The 16,364-nt window shown below is 37.6% G+C and overlaps 1 protein-coding gene across 1 annotated transcript in view; it reads left to right on the top strand.

Annotated features, from left to right (window-relative positions):
* Nucleotides 1-16,364, top strand: part of LOC139691759 (RIMS-binding protein 2-like) — a gene marked incomplete at its 3' end in the record, with an annotated part of 106,733 nt that overhangs the window by 38,851 nt on the left and 51,518 nt on the right. Inside the window, exons 9-12 of the mRNA XM_071589607.1 lie at nucleotides 89-302; nucleotides 1,214-1,369; nucleotides 2,851-2,955; nucleotides 5,573-5,781. Of these exons, the coding sequence (XP_071445708.1) occupies nucleotides 89-302; nucleotides 1,214-1,369; nucleotides 2,851-2,955; nucleotides 5,573-5,781 (684 nt within the window). The remainder of the gene's footprint in view (nucleotides 1-88; nucleotides 303-1,213; nucleotides 1,370-2,850; nucleotides 2,956-5,572; nucleotides 5,782-16,364) is intronic.

Here is a 16,364-nt window from a genome sequence, read left to right as displayed (position 1 = left end):
TATTTCGATTTGGTGTGGCAAGGAGTCAGATTTGTTATTTAGGAGATTAAATTTTTCCATAACTTACTTTGCCATCTGTGATTTTTAGGATGGCTTCTTCGATGGTGAACTACTTGATGGTCGAAGAGGTCTCGTACCTTCAAATTTTGTGCAGAAGTTAGTTGGCGAGGACCTTTTAGAGTTCCACCAATCTGTGGTAATGGGCGGGCTTAGAGATGCTGTGGATGATAGTGTTTCAACCACCATCCCACAGGACCTCGAAGCCTGCGGAACCGCTGACGAGGCACAGAACATGATGATTGGTGAGGAATAAACTTTAAGTAATGGCAAGAGCTTCAAAATTTTGACATTTCTTCTAACCTATGAAGGCATCTTATGGATGGAAATGGAAAGAATATTCTGACTGGCATGGCAAACATTGGCTTTAGAATGGTGCACTTTTGCTGATTTTGTAAAATAGTGAAGTACTTACATTAGCTTGAACGGGTAAATTTAAGGTAGCATTGGAATTACTGTAAATGTATCGCATTGTGTGAAATACTCCAGTGGGTGAGAAGAAATTATCTCACATCCAATTGTTAGTAGATAATAACCTATATATCGGTAGCTGTAGCATTGTCATAAACAAGAATGCAATAATTTGCTTATGACACAGTCTGTAGTTACTAATGGAAAAGATTTATCAACCCCTAACTCATAGAATATTTATTTATATACATAATATAAGGCTTCTTTTATCACATGTACAGAAGTTTTTGATGTACTGTCAATGGATGCTAGGATAAGTAGATATAATTTTAAACTTGTAATAATGAAAAAATTATTACCTATCAAGTAATGTAAAAATGCAGTTGTGTGTAGAGAAGGTTGAAAATTTCAAGCGGCATGTTTACAAAATCTGTGGAAGTCACTATGCCTTGCTTAAGTCTTGATAGCTCCTTGCGCCGGGACATGAATGGCTGGAGGCTCTAACAAGCTATCAAATTTCTACTAATTCCAAATGATTCATTCAGCAACTGTATCAGCAGTGTTTTGCTTAGTCTGACAAAATTTAAACTTACTAGTATATATGATATTTGCTTGTTTTTATTATTATTGTTAAACAAAATTTAGCTAGGCATGATACAGTATATTATGGTGTGTTTTCCATGTGCTTATTATTTCTTCTCCTAAATTTGACACTTGTGTTTTTGTCTGCATGTGGGAACTATAGTGATATTTCCACAAGGAACTGGCGCAACCCAGTCGGGGCACACAAAGCCAATCTCGGCTCAAGCAAATCTGCTGCAGCAGCCGTCTAAAGCGGCCCTTATGCCCCAATCTAAGGCCAACATCACAAAACGGGTTCTACCAATGGTTACGCAGAACAGTAGGTGCCATTTAGTAACCTGATTCAAAAGAGTCGTGTGCTAGATTGAGTGTTTCCCCCCTTTTTGTATTGCTGCAAAGTTAGTCATTGTTCTCGTAGTGTTTTCTTGGAAGAGAAATCTTGAGACACCCATTCCTGCCCCACGAATCGCAGCATGGGTGTTTTTTTGGAGTGAGTGGTTGGGGAAACACAAATGCTATATTTTTTCCGCTCTAGGCTTCAAAATTGCTTCCTCTCTCTTTCTCTCTCTCTCTCTATCAGTTCCACTCTAGAAAATACTCCATTTCCTGTTGTCGAGAAAACGTATGGAAATTTCACGTCATTCCATGCAGATAAAAATACATGAATGGTGCTATTATTAGATTTTCCACATCCCTACACTAGCCCAACTGACTCAAACCTCATTTAATGCCATTTGATCAATTAACTTTGAACCAAATTAGCAGAAGCAAAAAAGGTACCAAAATTCGAATAATTCCTTGTGGTTGATGGGTATTGAAGTCTCTCAGTAGCAAATGTGAATGTTTCAACCATACCTGATAGGTAGCTTAAGCTAGTTGACTTAGCTGTGCATGTTAATACTTATGCATACCAAAACTAAATCTCAATAACATTGGTAGCTTTGGCCAGGCAGGCTTGTAGTGCTGCCCTGCAGATAATGCACCTCTTTTCTGTGAAAAAGGAAGGATTTATGTATCTCAAATATTGCTTCCTGGCTCTCAAAAATTATCTATTGAAATGGAATAATTTCTGAATGAACTTAAAACTATTGATAAATTCTGGATGTTGGCATAAATTTTTTATGAAAACAATTTTTCAATAATGGCAAACTAAGAAGACTTGACCAGTAATAGTTCAGCTGGCAAAAAGTGACCCCCAGATCCGTGAAACTGTGACAACTGTGGATGCATTTACCTAATTTTAAATAATATGACCAAAAATTAATGACTGAATATTTTAAATGGCATCTATGTAAGGATTTTTAAAGAGGTTCAGAGCCAGTGTTTTCCCAACCTCTCAACAAGTTATCATACTTTTTTGAAAGATAAAGGCAGTTCTTAGATATTTTTCATGGAAGTGAAACCAGAGAAATAATTCAGCCTCTCATGATTTCACACAGGAGCAACTTTTTCCATTTCATGTCTATCTCTCACCTTTTTTTGAGAGAGAGAGAAAGAAAACTTCATTTGATGTTTTCTGAGGACATTCACTCTGGTTCTGAATCTCATACGCTCCTTTATTCCTCCTCTCCCATTCCCAAACTTATCCATCCTTCCTTGACTCCTATCACTCACACTTCCATATCTCACCTCACGTCCCCTACCCTTCCGGCATCCAATTGTTGTTACCTTCTCAAATCCCAACTTCTCTCACTCCACTCTGACCCCTCCCCTCCCCACTCCCCAATCTCTTCTCTTTTTGACTTTTTTTTCCTCCACTTACTTACCCTCCAACAATCACTTGGTCCCTCCCTCGGACAGAGGAAGCTCTTGGGAAGCGAATCGCCGAACATAGCTACATTGACCTGGAGGACATCATGGAGGAAGATGAGGAGGGCCTCAGTGAACAGATTGGTGAGGGTCCAGGTAATCCTCCATCAAATTAAAAGAAATCACTCTCTCGAAAGAAATCTTGAATCTATATATATATATATATATATATATATATATATTTATATTTGCATTATATATATATATATATATATATATATATATATATATATATATATATATATATATATATATATTTATATATATATATATATATATATATATATATATATATATATATATATATATATATATTTATATATATTTATATATATTTATATATATATATATATATATATATATATATATATATATATATATATATATATACATGCATATATATTATATATATATATATATATATAATATATCTCTTTAATGAAATTTTAAGTGCACAGCCTGGTATGAAAGTTAATTTTTTTAGGCACTCACAAATCTGTCAATTTTTAGTTGCAGTCTCTCTTACTTTTTCTTATACTTTCCTAGGCCAGGATAATTCTTTTGATTGCTATCAAGCAAAAAAGCACTGCATATGTACAAGAACTTTATGTGTAGCGATAGGGATGCACTAGCAAATCTATGCACCTGATTTTAATATTTTTGGTGCAGGCAATTAATGCAGCTATTTTAATTTTTCTTTGATTGTCAGCATTTTGTATAATGAAAATAAGAAATCATGACAGCCATGCCTTGGCACGGAATTAGTTGAGGAACTTGATGACCAAATGCGTGTGCATATTTGTCCCAAGTGATCACGACTGCCATGCATTATGGATGACTGAATTCTTCCCCCTTTTCTTTTTGAAGTCATAGATATGACCTGAAGTTGAAGTGTGGAGAAGTTTCACCATGTATGTAAAAATGCAATTTTATATTCTGAGATAGTGCAATTGCTTCACTAATGAGTGTTTTAGAGTGGGATACCGCCATCATGATTGTCTATCCTATTTTCCCAAGGCAGACAATTTTTTGGTTGTTCACTAGTGTTTTTCAACCTTTCTCTAACCATAAGCTGGAGCATTGATCCTGTAATGTTATCTATTTTACTTTGTATATAATTTCACTAGAATAAATACTTGTAGGAGTATTATTTTCATGCATCAGTTTATATTTTTTTCTTAGTTAATTTGAATGCAATCATGACTCTAGGGTGAAGCATATGCCATGATTACTAATCAATACTTTTGAGTCTTAATTTTCTCACATTTATCAATGCATGTTAAGCATGGCTCTTTAGTTTTTTTATGGAACAGCATTAATACTTTCATATATGAGCCACTGTGTTTTCCCTGGACATTTCTCAGTAATATTTTGTTCCCTTCTGATTGAATCAGGAAATCTAGAAATTCTTTTAAGAATCTGTATTAATTTAGTATTTAAATTTATTAGCAATTTGATTTATTTGTAAATAGTATGTAAATATTGAGGCTAAGGATCCTGGAAAGAACTTGTAAAAGTTTAGATTGAAAATGACAAAAATAAATCACCAATTTCATTGCAATATTCATTCATCAATTATCACTCAGCATATTTTAAATTGTATCAGTCTCGTATGTTTCTTTCTTTTTCTCTGCCTAATTCAGGACATATATTCATCCTTTTGTTCCCAGGACATTAATAGCGCATTTAGATAACTCCTTGTAAGACTAAGCCTATTTAATTGAAGTAGAAGACAAGTTTTTAATGCTGTTTCTTCATATTTTTACTTGACATTTCTTTTACAACTCAGGAAATGTCTCATAAACGTATTTTTTAGTGAATTATCTTTATTTTTTGCACATTATTTAGAATTATATGTCAACACTGGATGTTAGTTATGTATTTTCATTGCTACCTTCTTAAAAATTCATAAAATTTAATGATGTGAAATAGTTTCTCATCCCCATACAAAATTGCTCTATTGTTAAGAGCTGTTAGTGCATTACTCTGAACATTTTAGCCCTGTCATAGTCGCAAATAACTACTCTGATAGAATTTTAAGCATGGCCTCTGATGCTGAAATTACATCATGCATGGGTAGCATTAAGGTGCAACTTCAATGAATATTGAATCATTTTCAAACAAATCAGCATTGGTAGGTTATAAAAATTTCAAAATTATAACAAATTGATTTCTTGGTTTTCATAATCTCCTGGAGAAAATAGCAAATCATTGATCATCTAAATATAAAATGGACTGTATCTTTGTGCCCAATTCAATCTCTGGCTGTGTAATTATAACTCATTTTCTCATTTGTAAAAGAAATGTAAATATGTGTTGGGTAATTTTGAACTTGCAGAGTGGAATATTTTAGGCAAAATGATTTGCAGAAAACTGTTGTCTGTATTATTCTTGTAGTAAATAGTTTGCTCATACTCTGCATTCTCTCTCTCTCTATGTGTGTGTTTGACATGTGAATTTATTTTTTGAGTCTCCTTCCCAACTCCCAACTCATCCCATCATCATCTGATGAAACTCTATTCCTAAAGACCTTGGAACCCGAACCATGAATAAATCATATATACTCACCAATCCTGATACAATCTTTTCAACCAGCCCTTCCAATTTCCCTCACTCATCCCATTCCCAAAAATGACCTCCTTCATTATGCACGCCCATTGCTTTCTAAGCACCTGTAGGTGTAGTAACATGAATCATGTCCCTCGTTGACCAGATCTCTTCTTCTCGGTGCTAGTCCCAGCTCCAAAGCAACTTACACTTGAGAGGCAGTTGAACAAGAGCATTTTGATTGGTTGGAATCCTCCAGATTGCCCTCCTGGCACCATCGAAAGCTACCATGTTTATGTGGACGGGGTTCTCAAGACGACAGTGAAGGCCACGGAGAGGACTAGGGCCCTCGTTGAGGGTGTCGACTCTACCCGGGTTGGTACTCCTGTGGTTGGGGGTGGGAATGTGGGTGCATTTCCTTGGGGTTGGGATATAGGGAGGAGAGAGGGATGGACTGGGTTAATTTTCTTTTTATTTAAATAATTGGTGGTCTGTGTTGTTGGCAAATACTTCAATGACCAGGTGCGATTCTATTTTTGGGAGCCCTCATCCAGGCAACATAGATGCAGTGATTTCCCCTCACTGATTTATATTTGCCCATATGTTTTGCATTTATGTCATATGGTGCTACTTTAACCCCTACTTTTGCTTTCAGTGTACACATTGCAGCATATAATAATAATTATAGTGGATAATTTCAAGATGATGGAACACTAACTGTGTAGGATCACTTGCATAGAAAATGTAATGAGAGGGTCTCTCTCTCTCTGAAATTTAAGCATAATGCACCTTGTGATTTGATTAATGATGTAGATTTTGCCTATTCTATTTCTGGCTGACAAATGGAGCCAACACAAGGATGCCATGCATGATCACCCTTCATAAAGTTAATAAGATTTTCTTTGTCTCTCTGTCATTCTAGCATTATTAATTTTGAAAAATATTTTGATTTTGTTGAATCATTCACCATTGCAGTCTTTACATATCAGCTTTATTTCACTTGCATTGTCATAACTCAATCAGTTGTATTTCATGACATTAAGGACTATGTTACACTTATAGTATAAGAGTTCATGCATTTCTTCATTTGAGATTTTTTGTCTGAGATAGCTTGATGTATTGTATGGTTTCACACCTTTCCATGCATTGCATTTTTCTGCATAACTGAATTACGTCAGATTTCCGATCATTAATAAATCACCATAAGGCTTTTAGCTGCTTATTTTATATCATTACCTGGATTTGGTGTATATCTGATAATCATTGAAAATCCTTTTCACCAATCAAAATTTAAGTGGACATAATAATATGGCTTTATGAAATGAACACTTGCAGTAGAACTTCAAAAATCCAGCTCTCTGAAACTTCATCATGAGAAATATCCAACCCATATGACTAAGACCGTCAAACAAGCAACAAATAAATTTCAGTTAGATTGAGTTTCAACTTAAGTTGAATTTTTTGGGCTCTTTGCAACCATCCAAGAAGAAGTATATGTTATTACAGTCTATGTTTATTATAAATATATATGCAGTCGGGTTCAAATGTTTTTGAACTTGAAATAAGATTCAACCTAGGATTATTGCATAACTTATACTATCAATTGTGGGATTTGCCTCTTTCCCAAGAACAGACTTACAAAGTCAGTATTCAGTTTATATTAGATATATTTCAGTCATTTAAGGATTTATCTACTTAATGTCCAAGCGAAAAACTTCATTTTAAGTATGAGATATGAGGGCTTAAGAATATTTACATCGAGCATATTTCCTGGTACTTAAGAAGCAATTTGGACAACAAAGAAATTATTTAAAACCAATCCGTAGCTTTCTCAGCTGTAAGATATTTCCTGAGTTGTGTATTTATGTAAGGTCTGAATTTCATTAAATACTTTGATTGTTTTTGCAATTTATAGATGTGCCTTCAATTTTTCAAGTCTAATTTAAACAATTTTATGATCAATCAATTTAGAAATTGATTTGCAATAAAGTAAGTATGGTGCAGGTAGATTGCTTTGAACTCTTGTAAAATTCATGTCAATGCTGCCTTAGGATTCATAGGATTTTTGTTAGTTACAAAATTAAATCCAGATTGGAAAAAATATTCAATGTGCTAATGCACATTATTTTAAGCTTTTGCTCAAGACTGTAATTGAAAAGTCAAGTTTTCTAAAAAATAGTGAGACATCAATGAATTCTAAAGAAAAAGATATTGCCCTTATCAAATAATTTCTCTACAAAAAAAGGATCTGTTTAATGAAATTGTATAGATTTTCTAGTGGTAGTGAGCTAAGAGCCATTTTGCCAAGCACAAAACTTTTCTTAAATTTAGTTCAAAATGTAGTAGAAATAACACAAGTTTTCTGTTCCTCACACTCTCCTTTCCCTTTCAACATCCCATTCAGTGTTTCCCAGCTTTTTCAAGTGAATATCACACAGCTCCATGCACTTCAGCTCAAGTTTAGTTGAGTACCAAACTCATTAACTATTGCCCTCATTGAAATATATACATATATATATATATATATATATATATATATATATATATATACATCCCTCCCTTGACGTGGTGGAAGGGCTTGTGAGTTCCGATGACCCCTAGAGCTGTGCTGGTGGGAGTAATAATAATTGCTCCTGGTAGGGTCACCCATGCCAGATAGGTCGAAGGTTAGGAGCCAGATGAAAGATAGTCCACGCAGCGTCTGTTCCACAGTGAGGTGGCTGCAATGGCATCCGACCCCAGAGGGGCGGCCAATAAGTGATGTTGTCACGTCAAAAACACTATTGAGGAAGGCAACGGGAAACCACCTCAATTATCATTCCCAAGATAAATATGATGGTCACTAAAGAGATTTTGAGTCCAGGCAACTATGGGGCTCGACCCAATTAGCCATGTGTCACGCCTGGCAGCAGGGAAGGCAAGACTTCCGCGGTCAACATCCTACAAAACCCTTGCAAGGCAAAACCAGCAGCAGCAGGACAGAAGATGTAGGAGAAGAAGACCACAAGAGTTAGAACAGGAATGTGGGATGTTAGGACAATGATGAGGACAGGGAAATTGGAGAATGTTAAGTGAGAGATGGGAAGGGGAAATATAGATATTTTAGGTCTATACGAGGTGAGATGGAAAGATAGCAGGGATTACTGGAGTAATAATGATAGAATAATATACAGCAGCGGGGACAGGAGCTAATGAGGGGTTTTCATAGTGTTAAATAAAGAGGTAGAAAGAAGCGGAATCAAAATAGAACAGGTAACAGATAGATTATTACTAGTAGAGATAAAAGCAGAACTGACAAACTTGGTTCTTATTCAGGTATGCATGCCACCGAGCAACCATTCAGAGGAAGCGGTCGATAGGATATACGATCAATTAGAAGACATAACCGTGTGTGCTCCTGCAGGGAAAAATTTGATAGTGATGGGGGATTGGAATACGACGGTAGGTGAAGGAAGAGATGGTGATGAGGTGGGGGACTATGGTTTAGGCACGAGGAACGGCCGCGGGGAGAAAGCAGTTGAGTTCTGCAGGAGACAGGGGCTAGTCATCACCAACACTTGGTTTAGACACCACAAAAGACGCAGATATACATGGAAAATGCCAGGTGACTAGAAAAGGTATCAGCTAGATTATATTCTGGTTAGACACAGGTTAAGAAACAGTGTGATAAATTCCCACAGCTTCCCAGAAGCGGATGCGGACTCTGACCACAGTTTAGTTGTTATGAAATGTAGTGCCCATTTCAAAAATATAAGGCAGGGGCGGCAAGTTAGAAAATGGAATGTAGAAGCATTAAATGCTTTGAAATTGAAGGAGTACAAACAGGCGGTAGAGGAAATCATGGAGGATGGTAAAGAGCTAAGTACTATCGAAGAAAAATGGGAAAGTATCAAGAAAGGGTTATCAAAAGCCACAAAAGACACTATTGTAACCATTAACGCAAAAAGGTCTAGGAAACCATGGATCATGGAAGAGATGATTACAAAGATAAGATGCTCCAGGGAAATAAGTGGTGCAAAGGTTGAGTCCTGTGTCAGATGTGGGCTTGTTTTTATGTGGTATGTGTGGTTGGGTGGAGGGGTGGATTTTATTTTGTAGGAGCTTTTCTGGGTAATCATGTTTTAGGAGTGCAAGATATAGATTGCCAAGGTATCTGTTGACAGTGGCTTTGGTATTGCAAATTTGGTGTCCGTGGATAGAGGGAGAGTTAGGAATTGAGCGCTTGGTGTGTTGAGGATGACAGCTTGTGTGGCGTGGGAATTGCTTATGGTTAGTGGCTTTAATGTGTACTGAAGTGATGAATTAGTTGTTTTGAAGTGAAATGTCTATGTCTAGAAAGTGATGGTGGAGTCTGAAATGGATGAGGTGAATTTAACAGTGAAAGATGAAATTGAGGCAGACCATAGACAGATCTGCCGGTTAAGATAGGTTTTTGGATGGACACAGCTACTAAATAAATATTTTGTGACTCCTAACAAAACACTAAATCCATCATCCTACTCTACATCAGGTCCCTCTCCATCTCTGAGTACTTTCTTCCTCTTTTCATCTCGTCCAACATCCCTAACCAGTTCCTTCCCTTTCCTCGTTTGCCTAACATTCTCCCCTCTATTACAGTTTTCAACATCCCACTACTGGTCAATACCCCTTCACTATTCCTGCCTCCATAGGATTTCTCCCAACAAACCCCTCTCTTTGCCCACCATAACAAGTACTTCCTCGTTTATTTTCTTCTCTGTCCATTTCACCTTCTCCATTCTTCTCCACACCCACATTTCAAAAGCCTCCAACCTACGTCTATCCTCCTGCTTCAATGACCATGGTTCCGCACAATACATAGCTACTCTCCATATCAAAGTTTTAAGAGTCTTTTCTTAATATCCTTACTCAACATCCCTGTCATCAACTCCCTCCTCCTTGTGAGAGCCTCTTTGCCTAGCGAAATTCTTCTCCTTACGTCCTTCCTACTTTGACCGTGTTGGTCCAAAACACTACTGAGATACATAAACTGCTCTAGTTTATGCCCTCCTATTTTAATGTTAACGCTCATCCATCTTGAAAACATCTCATCCGTGATCCATGGTTTCCTAGTCCTTTTTTGCATTAATGTTTCCAATTGTGTCTTTAGCGGCTTTTGATAACCCTTTCTTGATACTTTCCCATTTTTCTTCGATAGTACTTAGCTCTTTAACATCCTCCATGATTTCCTCTACCACCTGTTTGTGTTCCTTCCTTTTCCAACCATTGAATGCTTCTACATTCAATTTTCTGACCCGCCCCCCTGTCTTATCTTTTTGAAACGGACGCTACATTTCATGACAACTAAACTGTGGTCAGAGTCCGCATCTGCTCCCAGGAAGCTGTGCAAATTAATCACACTATTTCTGAGTCACCTTGCATTTTACATATATACCTGTGTCTTTTGTGGTGACTAAACCAAGTGCTGGTGATGATAAACCCTGTCTCCTACAAAACTCAACTGTTTTCTCCCCGCGGTGTTTCCTCATGCCTAAACCGTAGTCCCCCACCTCATCACCATCTCTTCCTTCGACTACCGTCGCATTACAATCCCCCATCACTACTATGGATGTAATCTAGCTGATACCTTTCTGAGTCACCTCCCATTTTCCATGCATACCTGCGTCTTTTGTGGTGTCTAAACCAAGTGCTGGTGATGACTAGCCCGTCTCCTGCAGAACTCAACTGCTTTCTCCGCATGGTCATTCCTCGTGCCTAAACTGTAGTCCCCTACCTCATCACCATCTCTTCCTTCGCCTACCGTCGCATTCCAATCCCCCATCACTATCAAATTTTTTCCTGCAGGAACACATACGGTTATGTCTTCTAATGGATCATATATCTTATCAACCTCTTCCTCTGTATGGTTGCTCAGTGGCATGTATACCTGAATAATAACCAAGCTCATTGGTTCTGCTTTTATCTCTACTAGTAATAATCTATCCATTACTTGCTCTATATTGACTACGCTTCTTTCTACCTCTTCATTCAAAATTATGGCAACCCTTCGTTGGCTATTGTCCCCGCCCATCTATATTATTCTATACTGATCACTCCAATATACCCCGCTATCTTTTCATCTCATCTAGCATAAACCTGATATATCTATTCTTCCCCTTTCCATCTCTCGCTTAACATTCTCCAATTTCCCTGTCCTGATCATTTTCCTAACGTTCCACGTTCCTATTCTAACTAATGTGGTCTTCTTCTTCTGCGTCTTCTGTCCTGCTGTTGCCGGTTTTCCCTTGCATGGATTTCGTGGGATGACGACCGCGGAAGCCTTGCCTCCCCCGCTGCCGGGCACGACACACGGCCGATTGGGCCGAGCCCCGTTGTTTCCAGGACTCAATATCTCTGTATAGTCCATCATGTTAATCTTGGGAGTGATAATTGAGGTGGTTTCCCATTGCCTTGCTCAATAGTGTTTTTAACGTGACACCATCACTAGCTGGCTGGCCCACTGGGGTCAGACGCCATTGCAGCTGCCTCACTGAGAAACAGAAGCTGGGTGGACTACCTTTTATCTGGCTCATAACCTTCGACCTATCTGGCATGGGTGACCCAACCAGGAGCAATTATTATAACTCCTGCCAGCAAAGCTCTAGGGGTCATCAGGAGGAATGCTGCGATTATTATTATGCAATTCAATAATGATTGATGCACATGATGATTATTATGCAATTGATGATTGACGCACAAGCCCTTCCACCATGTCAAGGTTATAATCCAGGGAGGTATATTTCATATATATAGAGAGAAAGACCACTTTTTTAGAATAGGAACGTGGAATGTTAGGACAATGATGAGGACAGGGAAATTGGAGAATGTTAAGCGAGAGATGGGAAGGGGAAATATAGATATTTTAGGTCTATGCGAGGTGAGATGGAAAGATAGCGGGGATTACTGGAGTGATAAGTATAGAATAATATACAGCGGAGGGGACGAGAGCAACCGAGGGGTTGCCATAGTATTAAATGAAGAGGTAGGAAGAAGCGTAGTCAACATAGAGCAGGTAACGGATAGAATACTACTAGTAGAGATAAAAGCAGAACCAACGAACTTGGTTATTATTCAGGTATACATGCCACCGAGCCACACGTACGCGTGATGCCATCCCAGTAATGAGATTATTAAGCGAGAGGAACACAACCAGGAGGTATTTGCCTGTTTCGTAGATTTCGAAAAAGTGTTTAATAGAGTGAATTAGGAAAAACTAATGAGTAGATTGCAGAAATTAGGAATAGATTGGAGGGAAAGGAGGCTAATCCGCAACCTTTACATGTCTCAGACTGCTCAGGTGTGGGTACGGAACGGGGAGTCCGGATGGGCAGTGTTAGGAAGAGGTGTAAGGCAGGGTTGTCATTATCACCATTGCTGATCAACCTGTATGTAGAGGAAATGATTAAAGAGGCATGGGAAGAACTGGAAGTAGGAATGAAAGTGGGCGGGGAATTCATAAAATCAGTTAGATTTGCTGATGACCAAGCTTTAGTTTGTCAGTCAGCCAAGGGGTTGCAAGCATTGCTTAGTGAATTGGAAATTCAGTGCGACAGGTATGGGATGAGAATCAATATTAATAAAACAAAGGTTATGTGTTTTTCTAGAAAGAAAAAGGCTAAGCTTAACATTAAAATGAGGGCAAATACTAGAGCAGGTAGAACAGTTTACGTATCTTGGTAGTGTTTTGGACCAACACGGCCAAAGTAGTAGGGACGGAAGGAGAAGAATTGCGCTAGGCAAAGAGGCTTTCACAAGGAGGAGGGAGTTGATGACGGGGACGTTGAGTAAGGATGTTAAGAAGAAACTCGTAAAAACTTTGATATTGAGCGTAGCTATGTATGGCGCGGAAACGTGGTCATTGAAGCAGGAGGATAGACGTAGATTGGAGGCTTTTGAAATGTGGGTGTGGAGAAGAATGGAGAAGGTGAAATGAACAGAGAAGAAAACAAACGAGGAAGTATTTGGTATGGTGGGCGAAGAGAGGGGTTTCTTGGGAGCAATCCTATGAAGGCAGGAAAAGTGGCTGAAGGGGGTATTGACTGGCAGCGGGATGTTGAAGACTGTAATTGAGGGGAGAATGTTAAGCAAACGAGGAAAGGGAAGGAACAGGATAGGGTTATTGGACGGGATGAAGGGAGGAAGAAAGTACTCAGAGCTGAAGAGGGACCTGATGTAAAGTAGGATGTTGTGTGTTGTTAGTGGTCACAAATTATTTAATTAGTAATTATGTGAATCCAAAAACCTACCTTAACCGGTAGATTACCTAATAATAATAATAAATTATATTATGTTTATTTATTTACTTGAAAAGACCAGTCACCTTATGATGCATTATGAATACACAACTCTGATTGAAGATGCCTTGTGGAGCTATGACCATGAGAAAGGAATGTCAAGTACTGTAGTTTTCCATTTATAATGCATACACATTTTTGTTTGAAAAATGTTCACTCAGTTAGGGTACACATTACATAGTAAATCTGCTGTGAATAGTTCTTATTTTTATATCAGTTTACAGTTTATACCTTGCATTTTTAATCTCTTAGCTAAAAAATGCTTGCAGAAACTGAATTAGATTTTGTACAACTCATATAGTGAAACTTAATGTTTTCTATCTCATTTAGATAGAAATAATCGGTACCATATTCTTCAGCCATGGTTCTGTGACCGTGTGATATAATGTTAAAATAGAAATCATGAAATATATTGAATATTGGAAACTTAAATGCACTACCAACTTTTCTGAAGATTTAAAATGGCTCAACTGTACATAAATTGTGGAAGAGATCACCTGATTAGGTATGCCCAGGAAGGTCTTTGGTTTTGGCCCTCTGGCATAATGGTTAGTGAAGCTTTGCTGGTTTGTAGTATTCATTACTATTTTCATTAAGCTTTGACACATTTGTTGCTAATTTTATCTATTTAAGCAAACCAACTTTTACAAAGGCCGTTTTTTGGTAAATACAAATTATCTTGTTCAGAGTAGATTTGAGAGTCATAGAGAGAGAAGGGTCAAAATTATAAGCTGCCAAAAGGCATTACAGGGCTAAATAACAGCAGTGATGAACTGTAGAAATGGAAAGGAATTTTTTTTATTCATTCACAGTAAAAATTCTACTTTTAGCATACAAAGTACATGTATAAACACATTAAACAATGAAGCGTATGGGATAGAATTTCGATAGAGGTTCCCTTCACTGAGAACTAAATGAGGAAAGTTGGAGGGTTGAGGTTGTGCTATAGGTAATTCTGAAAATAAGGTGCATAATATCCATAGTAAAGCACCTCTGGTCACTGACCTTTGGGGGGGCGGGTGCAGGTTCAAATCCTGGTGGTTGCCTGAAGAAACCACCAACTTTACCTGAGCTGTGAATGACATTTTGGTTACCCAATGAATCTGGGACAGTAGAGATAATGGGACTGACCCCCTCAAACAACTCTCTTTCATATAATCCACAAACCATCAGGTCCAGCTATGGAGGGAAAACAACGTGTGGTTTTAACTGACATTCACTCGTCCACACAAAACACTAGCGTGGAGAAGTTACAAAGAAATGAAGAAGCAAATAATGTCAGGCAAACAAAAGGAGGTTACTCAAATACATAGTCGTTGGGGATCATTCAAAAACCTAACTTCAATTGGTGGAATTGAATTGGAAACTTTAAATCAATGAATGAGATGAAAACATTTTCACATTTCACTCTTGTAAATGGCTTTGTTTCTTTGAATGATTGGGTAATATATATAATTGGAAAAATCATGGTGAGGTGATATCATCTGAGAAGTTCTAATGCCCTCATATGAAAACCTTGTGTTGTAGATTAGCAAGAAAGGGAATTGAGCAAAATACTGTGACATTGGAGAATGCCTTCTCTTATTGCTAATATCATAAGAAATATCTATTTGAATATTGTGAGGTTTTCGACATACCTAAAGTTAATTAAAAGTGATAGAAAGAAGGAAAGGTGTTAAAAAAAAGGTAGAAACATATTGAACTGAAACTGAATATAAATTTTAAAATTGAGCAAATGATCTGCTCTCACAGATTCTGGATTTTGAAATTCTGCTGCATTTGAAGAACAAAGGAAATTAATTGATGGCATCATTATTGATTGTGTTACTTAAATTTTCTCAGTAAGTGGCTTTTTTGTAGTTAACATTTTGGTTTCACAACACGGCCAAATCAGTTTAAAGCAAATAAGACCTAGGTAGCCCACAATGAATAGAGTGCTAAAATATTGTCGAATACTCTTATCTTTTGAAATGGTGGTGCATGTATACCTTTGTAAACACAGCATCTCCAGCTGTATGCAAATGCTGACCTTTGCAGAAAATGGAGTTTTAAACAGTATACTGTATGAGATAGCTCATCAAGCTTTGACTTTCTTATAGTTTTATAAGATGCACTATCTTGCTATGAAAATTTGGTTCATGTCACAAGTCAGGTAGCCTCTCATTGAATTAAGCTTAAGATATCGCTAAGTTCATCTGTGTAGGCAAACCCATGTCTCAAGATTAGTGGCCTTCATTCGAGATGTTATGGATAAAATTCCCACGGTGTTGAATATTTTTCAGAGGTATCTCGATCCATACTTGAGGTGCTTTGCGAAGAGCACTTTGAGTGAGTACGCCGTCCGTCGGATGGGACGTTAAGCTGCGGACCCCTAGGCGCCTTTCGTAAAGAGTAGGCTAATGCCGACACCGGGTTTCTCTCCACGCTTCATCCTTTCCTATCCATCCCCTATGGTGCAAATGACCTCAGCTGCCGGTTGCCTCCCCTAAAATACTACTACTACTGGCACTAAAAGGGTTAAAAGGTGGAAAGTAATGAAATAAAAATATTAACATCCATTGGAATGGATGAGATTTTAATTCTCAATAGATTACTATCACCATCATGGCTCATTTTCAATTTACATGAAGGTTTTACTAAATTACT

The sequence above is a fragment of the Hetaerina americana genome, unplaced genomic scaffold (assembly GCF_022747635.1).
Source record: "Hetaerina americana unplaced genomic scaffold, ioHetAmer1.1.p SCAF_399, whole genome shotgun sequence".
In the NCBI taxonomy this organism is placed as follows: Eukaryota; Metazoa; Arthropoda; class Insecta; order Odonata; family Calopterygidae; genus Hetaerina; species Hetaerina americana.
This window is presented reverse-complemented; position numbering and strand designations above follow the sequence as displayed.